Below are 9,141 nucleotides of genomic sequence, written 5' to 3' on the forward strand. Positions count from 1 at the left end.
TGTTGACTGCTGGTACTTGACAAGGCAATTCCAATACATGAACCAAGGTGCTAAGAAACCAAAGCTGCTGACTTCTGGTTGCAATTGCCCATGGTTTGGAAATGTAATGCAATTAGACCAATCTGTCTCCCTTTAGACTTTAGCACACTAAATATAGTAAAAAAAACAGTTAGGCATGAATCATTTTCCATTTGGTAATAATACGCGTGGACCCTGGAATGCACATGACAACCTGACATTCCACAGCAAATCAAAGGGTCATCTGGCTAGAAATCCCATGGGAGTTTGCTGGGTGTAGGGAAGTAGGTAAGTGCAGAACAGCTCAAGGTCAAAAACAGATATTGTTCCTGCATGACATAGAAATTAATAGGCCTGCAATAATTGGGTAGGGGGTCTAGTTCCAATGGTCCACCATTTATCATTAAGGATGGACCCTATATGGTTTTTTTCTAGAATCCGATGCATTTAAAGAAAATAGAAAATTACATCCGAATATTTGTTTCAACGATTGATTTTGTATCGGTTAGTGCATGTATTCACGACTTGATAGCTTAAGTTTGAGTATGGTCTTAAGCTACATATTCAAGTTTTTGCTTAGCAGATTTTTCAACTCATGTCAAGCACTCAACAATTAGTATCAAAACGAATTCTATTTAAAAACCCTTGCCATGAAGATTAAATGATGTGAAAAGAGCTAGTGAGCCATTGTCATAGGAAAGGGGTTATCTACTGCCAAGGTGAGAACTTTATCGAAGGTATATATTCTGTTAAGATAATTATATAAATTATTTAATTAGAGTTATTAAATTAATGAAATCATGATTAGTAATTATTTTTCATTCTTTTTTTTTCATTTTGTTTCAATAACTTTTCAAAAACTTTTAATTCTCATTTATTTAAAATTTACGGATTTGCGTATATGATTTCTTTTTTATTTGATTAAAAAAAAGTTCATTTAATAATATTGTTCCCCAAATTTTAATATTTGAAGTCCAAATCAGGAGGGTTTCTCATGTGAAGAAACAATTCATTTAAGGCAATCAATTGTCTACCAATCGTACTGCTAACCCTTTTTCCTCCCCTTTCCAGCTATAAAAATTTGTACCGATTTGTTCTAAACTTTAAAGCAATATTAATGCCACCAACACTCTCTTAATTTTCTCTATTAAAAGCAAAAAATAAAAATTGAGAGTCAAAGTCATGTTATTGGGGAAAAAAACAAATAGCAATATGTCACTTTATAGTTAGGTGGGAGACATTATCTCACTGCCAAATGTGCTAAGTATGGGATCACATATGTGGTCCAAATACCTCTATTCGCAAAAGGCTCACCAATTTCTCTATTGTATATTTGTAATTTATCCAAAACAATACCCTAAAATGCTGACTTCTCCAACTATATTTATGTATGGCTTAAATAGTAAAAGAGTTCATTAACTAAAGCTATTTCCTTAATCAAACCCTAATCGGGTTTTTAACTTTTAACCTGTACTCTAACCACTGTCAAATTGAATTGAACTAATTAATTAATAATCGAACAAATCAAACAGCATTCTATCGGTTCAATTAGTTTCGACCGATTGATGTTCATCCCTATTTGTATGGGTTGATATTTTCTATTCATATTACATGTATCGTAAATAGTTTTAATTACAAAATGTTAAGTCTGAAAAGCCGATTTTTCCAACTATATTTATATATTCTAAAAGTCAGATTGTTTGTGCTTTGCTCCTAACCTTAATCCTGCAAAGCCTGCCAAATTCTATTAAAACCAGGGGGAACAAATCAAAACAAAATCTAATAGAAAAAAAAAACCCTTTTTCTATCTCTATAATTCCATAAAGATGCCTAATTAAAAATAAGCTACCCTCCCATCATCATGCAAGCAACATGAACACAGCCAAAAGAATTAATTAATTATTAAACAAGATGGGGTCCAATCATAAAATAAAAAGGAGTTTGTTCTTGCAAGAGACAGCATGGTCACCAATGCAATCCTTGGAATGCCCCATGGTGCTGGTTGAAATAGGGAAGGTTGATCCAAACCTTAATCATTTATTAAATAAACCTTTGACATGTTCTATTGTTAATGCCATGATTCATCATCATCTTGCCGTCCTGTCGGTTTGGTACTTCATGTTCATGGAAACTATACTATTTTTTTTTGTGGTCATCTGAATAAATTAGATATTGGTCCAATAGTATAGAAAAAAAAGGTTAAGATATAGTATCTATAATGAAGTTATGCCAATGAGATTGAGATGTTGTTTGAGTCCGTGTTGTATTTAAATCTTAAAAAAAAAGAAATCGAATTTACGAGTTACTCAAAAGTGTGTATAATTTAAATAAAGTTAAATTAATCGATTGAATTGAATTAATACGGTAAGTCCATCGATGTGAAACTTAAGTAACAATGAAAATGTTAGATTGACTTGTATACTTCTAAGATCTCATCTCATATGTATTTTTGCAGTATTTACAAATAAAATTGGTTCATAAATGAGCATTGATAGTGAGAGCCCAAGCAATGAATAAAGATTACTAGGAAAAATCCAAAAAACCAAACTTTAGGAAGATAGCAACACTGTCGGTGGTCCTATTAATTGGGTGTCCCAAGACTCTTTCTGTTTATAGCAAAGTGAAGGTCCCCAAGATGTCCGATTAAATGTCATGTGTTAATGAACAATAATCTCTACACATAAATCTTACTAAAAAGAGTTTGAAAAACAAAGGGATCCCTTCCCTCATATATATATATATATATATATAATTTATAAAATAGATATTTACACGATAAATGAATATTTTGATATGTGATTAAAATGATACTTATTTAATTTTTTAAACAAAAAATATAATATTTCAAATGTATAACACAAATTGAGCGTGAAAAATAATAAAATCTCTTCTATATATATACATTTTATCGTATTAAGTTTTTGAAGAAAAAGCAATATGAGTGCATAATATAGACTATATGTCACGAGATCATTATTATAATTTTAAAAAATTAACATAATTAAATATATAATATTTATATTTATAAATTTTTAAAAAAAATATTTATTCAACATGAAATTGAAATACAAGCATTATCTTGTTAAATAGAAATTGGAAACAAATGGGGTCTCTTTCCCACTCACACACCTTCTTTCAATTACTTCAAAATCATTGCCTGAATTTAAGCCCCTTTAACAAACCAAACCAAACCAACCCAATTTCCTAGCTTCCCATGGGTACAACGTTTTCGCACATCTGTATTGGATTGAACTGCTGCCTGCCACGTCACACATCTTTCATGTTTTTAGACCCAACCCCATTTGATGCACTTTTACCTACCATCGGACGGTCCACAGCCGTCCCTCTTCTTCCCCTTTTAAATCTCACATCACCATCCATCCATCATCAATCACTGCCTTTTCAAAACGTTTAAGCTTTAGATCTAAAATCCCCACCTCCCCTCATGGATTCGGGACCCACCCGCTTATATTTTTCCAGTCAATCTTTCACCTTTCCTTTGGTGCGTGGGTCCCCCCCTGCCTCTCTATGCGCATTGGGCACCCCGTTTTCCATTCTCTGACAAACGCGGAGTAAAATTTAAATTTAATTAATTAATTTTTATTAATAAAAATCAAATTTAGTTTAAAACTATATTTTAAACAAATTAAATTTTGAATAATTAATATTATTTATCATATCTAAATTCGATAATAAAATTTTTAAAATTTTTAATCAAATCAAATAATATAAAGTAATCAATTATAAATTTTTATTGATATTTTCTTATTTTTAATTGATAATAATTATTTCACCCGAATTTAGATATCTTAATTTTAATTAATCGAGTTTAATAATATAAGGTATGGACTCCATAAAGTGTCTATCCTATCTTATCCCACGTCGTTTCTTTTAAGAGCTGAGAATATCTCACATCGACCGAAGTACCGAAACGACAGATAAAGATAGAGAACGACGTGCGTTTTCCGATTCTCAATTTTCTTTTATTTATTAAATAAAAGCTTTTATCGCTAATCCCCCATCGATAAAGCTGCGTTGTAAGCACGAAGGCTTTTCTGTGCTTTGGTTTTGTGCCCCGTCCGTCCCGTTTTCCTTTAGATTTCGATTTCGATCATCATCTTCTTGTGCTTTGATTTGCTATAATCGAAAGCGATTAGGGTTTTCAGTCTTTTTCAGTGATTCATCGACACGTCGCTGAAGGATCTTTCGCTTCAGTCATCATTAAATGAAATTTTAAAAAAAAATTTCAAAATTGGGAAATAATTTTTTGTTTATTTTTTATTTTTGGAGATCTTGAAACCACTGATTTCGCCATATTGATGCGATTGGTAAGTCGTCTGACAATTTTTGGTTTCTCTGTTTTGAATCATCATGATTTTCAGAATTTGCTCAACTGAGCTCTTTAGCTGGTGGAGTGAAATTGACGTTAAAATCGACTGATTTCTGTTTCTGATAATTAGATCCTTTTGCTTTCTTATTGATCTAAAATGCGGGGAATTGATTGGCAGGTTATTATTTAAAATTATGGCACTGAAACCGAATTCAGCTGATGGTAGAACGAGGAGTTCGATTCAAATATTTGTTGTTGTCGGATTATGTTGTTTTTTCTACATATTGGGAGCATGGCAAAGGAGTGGTTTTGGTAAAGGGGACAGTATAGCTTTAGAGATAACTAAACATGGTGCAGATTGCAACATCCTACCGAGCTTGAACTTTGAAACCCATCACGCCGGTGAAGTCGGGAACGTGGATGAATCCGAAAAGTCGAAATCTTTCGAGCCCTGTCGTCCTCGTTACGTTGATTACACCCCTTGCCAGGATCAAAAGCGTGCCATGACTTTCCCTAGGGACAACATGATTTACCGCGAGAGGCATTGCCCGAGGGAGGAAGAGAAGTTGCAGTGTCTTGTCCCGGCACCTCAAGGATATGTGACCCCGTTTCCTTGGCCTAAGAGTCGGGATTATGTGCCTTATGCTAATGCCCCGTACAAGGCCTTGACGGTTGAGAAGGCTATTCAGAATTGGATCCAATATGAAGGTAATGTATTTAGATTCCCTGGTGGAGGAACCCAGTTTCCGCAAGGGGCGGATAAGTATATTGATCAGCTTGCTTCAGTGATACCAATTACCAACGGGACGGTTAGGACTGCACTTGATACCGGTTGTGGGGTATGTCATGCTCTGCAAACTTTTTCAGTTGATCTATCTATTTGTACTGGAAGGATGCACTTTTCATTGTATCTTTGTGAATCTATGAAGGTACTGAATCTTATAATTGGTTTGGTTTATTTTGTATAGGTTGCAAGTTGGGGTGCATACCTTTGGAGTAGAAATGTTATTGCCATGTCTTTTGCACCAAGAGATTCACATGAAGCACAGGTTCAATTTGCTCTTGAGAGAGGTGTACCTGCTGTTATTGGTGTTCTTGGGACCATTAAGATGCCATATCCAGCTAGAGCTTTTGATATGGCTCACTGTTCTCGTTGCTTAATTCCATGGGGAGCGAATGGTGAGTCATATATCGAAAGAGTGTTCCTGTGTTTGAGCACGAACATTTTTGGTATTTTAAGTAGATTTTGTCTGTTTTGGCGTTGTTTTAGTGAAGATTTTTTGTTGCAGAAGTAGAGTGATTGATGAATCAGTATGTGTTTGTCTATTTGCAGATGGAATGTACCTGAAGGAGGTTGATCGTGTTCTTAGACCTGGTGGTTACTGGGTACTTTCAGGTCCACCAATCAATTGGAGGAACAATTACAAAGCATGGCAGCGTTCCAAGGAGGAACTTGAGGAGGAACAACAAAAGATTGAGGACACTGCCAAACTTCTTTGCTGGGAGAAGAAGCACGAGAAGGGTGAAATTGCCATTTGGCAAAAGAGAGTCAATGATGATTCTTGTCGTGGTAGACAAGATGATTCTCAAGCTAGTTTCTGCAAAGCTGGAGAAGCTAATGATGTCTGGTATGAGCAATCCTCTGATCCAATGTGGGATCTGAAACCTTTAAGTTTCAGAGTTATTACCTTTGCATTGCCTTGGTGGTTTTTAAACCAATTTCTGATATATTTTTACAGTTCATGTTGCTTGAGCATAACATTGGATCACACTGCTTTTAACTCTTTTCAGATGTTAAATTTCATATCATTTAATCATCTTCTCTTGTGGTGATTGCTAGGTACAAGAAAATGGATGCGTGCATTACTCCATATCCAGATGTTAATAGTCCAGATGAAGTTGCTGGTAGGGAACTGAAGCCATTCCCAGAGAGGTTATATGCTGTTCCTCCTAGAATTGCTAGTGGAAGTGTTCCTGGGTTTTCTGTTGAGACATACCAAGAGGACAACCATAAGTGGAAGAAGCATGTAAAAGCTTATAAGAAAATTAATAGACTTATTGACTCTGGGAGGTATCGCAACATTTTGGATATGAATGCTGTCTTGGGAGGATTTGCTGCAGCTCTTGACTCTCCCAAATTGTGGGTTATGAATGTCATGCCCACTATAGCACAGAAAGACACCCTGGGTGTCATCTATGAGCGAGGATTGATTGGCATCTATCATGACTGGTAAGACTTTCTAAACTTTGGCTTTATTTGTAGTGTTGGCTGTTCTAAAGTGTTCTTTTTTGTTAAACTAGTGTGAACATACTAACCAACTTTCTCTTACCTGCCTTCCCTTGTGATGGCTCTATAATGTCTGATAAATTCTTTCCTAATATCAAACTAACCGACAAAATAAGTGCCTCTTAGAACTCTAAATAATGGTCAAGATAAAACCTAAGTTTGCGGAATTATGATATTTGGAGTTGCCAAGCTGAAACTAAGAGAATATATTATTAGCATTCTGTAGACTTTGCATATTGACATGCCTGGGTATGGTTATGTTATTTTATATGGTTCATTCTCATCTTTGAATGCTTTGAAAAATCAGTAAAAGATTTTTGTTTGTCAATTTTTAATATTAGAATTATTAAGCTATATTCTTTTGGCTATGACAAAGCTTTTAGGTAAAGAGAGAAAGAGAGGAAATATGGAAGTTATCTATTTTAAATCATGGGAGCAAACAGGGAAAATTAAGAAGAGCAGAATCTTAAGTTAGATATGAAACTATCTCAAGACTTTATACTGTAGGCTACTTAGGCTCCCTATATATTATGGCATATATTATTGATCTTGTTCATTTTTTGCCTTTTCTGGTTCAGGTGTGAGGCTTTCTCCACATACCCTAGGACATATGATCTCATTCATGCCTATGGTCTCTTCAGTTTGTACAAGGACAGGTAAGTATCGATAGTTAAATGCGCATTTCATTACTTTTGAGCAGTCTATTATATGTAACTTGTGGTAATGTTGTTTTATGTAAATTTTAAAGTATTTGTTTAAATGCTAAATATCTTTTTTAGCAAAAGTTAGAAATATCTTTAATCATAACCACCACACAAGAACCTATGTCTCTATGTCTCATAAGCCATTCATTTGAACAGTTCAATGTGTTTGTTCTGCAATTAAACTTGCAACCAAGTGAAAGTAGTTTGAAGGAACTATGTGCATTAAATGATTCTGTAAAGAAATTTTTAATGTAGGCTATCTGACATTGACAAAGAATATGTATATAATTTGTGCAATACTGGAAAATTCGGTTAATGGTGCATCAGGACCTTCAAGGGTTTAACAATCATCCTACATGAAATCCACTCATCATCTGTTGTTTGATCCGAGCTTGCCATTTCCAGAGCTATGTGGCATTCTATTTGTTATGCTTTAGAACTTCTATATATTTAATTGAATCTATGCAGATGTAATGTGGAGGACATTCTACTGGAGATGGACCGAATTTTGCGTCCAGAAGGTGCGGTTATATTCCGTGATGAAGTTGATGTTCTAATTAAAGTGAAGAAGATAGCAGCAGGAATGAGGTGGGACACTAAGATGATTGACCATGAAGATGGCCCTTTGGTTCCTGAGAAGATATTGGTTGCTGTTAAGCAATATTGGGTTGTAGGTGGGAACACGACATCCACGCAGTGAAACAGTGAAAGAGCAACTAGAAACCTTGACATGAACTGAGCTGGCAATGCCCTCTGTTATACAGGTTTGTATCACATGAATTGATTAATTTCAGCCCTGAAAATTTTGCCGTGCGAATCAATTCCGTGTGGGGAGGCCGGTTACTCACGATTCCAGTTAAAACTAACTATCAACCCTTCTTGTGTTCATTTGTATTGATTTATGAATAGACAACTATAGAAGCTATGCTTCCAAAGTTTTATGATTATTAAATTTTGGCCTCCACTATTGTTTGGTATCGAAATGTTAAGAAGTTAATGCACATTCTGATTGTCAATGAGTTGTCAACTTCTTCATAAAAATGGTGCCCCAAGTTTACTGAATTACACCTATCCTATTTTCTGTCAATCTTTGTATACTCCAAAAAGATAACCTTGTGACAGAATAAAAAGAAGGATCCGGTTAACGGGTGCATATAATGCACTTCTTTTTTACTTGCAAGTTGAATGTTTAGATCTACCCTTACTCCCATGGTTATATGTATTGGAATCTTTTCTTAGAGGATGTGGATGGTATGGACTTGGCTAGCTGAGATGAATGTCGTACTGATTGTAGGGCATGGTTTTCAATTTGTGGTAAAAGAAAGAAATTGTGTGGACTGAGTGGCATTGATGAAGAAGATTGTGACCAAATGATTAATTTAGTTAGCAATGAATTGTATTTGTAGGGTCAGCATAAATAAGATCCATACGTGTTGAATTCCTCTCCTCATTTTTCCTGTTTAATTCTCCTGAAGTATGACAGAAACAAATTTGGATTCTATCTGTACATAAATACATGATCAAAGTACCATCCCTGCCAAACTAAGAGAGGAAAAATTTGCTATTTTTTGCGGTCTAAAACTTGATCATCTTCACTTTAATGTTTATTAGGGTTTGTGTGATGCATCAATCTCTGAATTCTAACACTTTGGATACTGGTGGGTTTAAGAGACAACAATTGCAAAAAAAAAAAATCTTGTGTGGATGATTTATGTTTCATAGTTGGTTCTACCAAATCTCTTTTAAGTACTTTGTATTGTGGTTAGGGGAACAAAGTTAGGGGATTGGTTTGGACTATTAGA

The 9,141-nt window shown here is 34.8% G+C and overlaps 1 protein-coding gene across 1 annotated transcript; it reads left to right on the forward strand.

The window, feature by feature from the left end:
* LOC18610409 (probable methyltransferase PMT2) lies at nucleotides 4,039–8,401 on the forward strand. The gene is made up of 7 exons (XM_007046049.2): nucleotides 4,039–4,346; nucleotides 4,527–5,187; nucleotides 5,317–5,527; nucleotides 5,682–5,976; nucleotides 6,189–6,578; nucleotides 7,214–7,291; nucleotides 7,808–8,401. Exons 2-7 carry the CDS (start codon nucleotides 4,543–4,545, stop codon nucleotides 8,037–8,039), a joined length of 1,851 nt encoding a protein of 616 aa, XP_007046111.2. The 5' UTR covers nucleotides 4,039–4,346; nucleotides 4,527–4,542; the 3' UTR covers nucleotides 8,040–8,401.

Source organism: Theobroma cacao, chromosome 2, assembly GCF_000208745.1.
Source record: "Theobroma cacao cultivar B97-61/B2 chromosome 2, Criollo_cocoa_genome_V2, whole genome shotgun sequence".
In the NCBI taxonomy this organism is placed as follows: domain Eukaryota; kingdom Viridiplantae; phylum Streptophyta; class Magnoliopsida; order Malvales; family Malvaceae; genus Theobroma; species Theobroma cacao.

Excerpts from the sequence above, each read along its gene's own strand:
- LOC18610409 (XM_007046049.2), top strand. The coding sequence starts at position 4,543 with ATGGCACTGAAACCGAATTCAGCTGATGGTAGAACGAGGAGTTCGATT. Across the intron at positions 5,528-5,681 it reads AATTCCATGGGGAGCGAATG|ATGGAATGTACCTGAAGGAG; the intron begins GTGAGTCATATA and ends GTCTATTTGCAG. Across the intron at positions 6,579-7,213 it reads ATTGGCATCTATCATGACTG|GTGTGAGGCTTTCTCCACAT; the intron begins GTAAGACTTTCT and ends TTTCTGGTTCAG.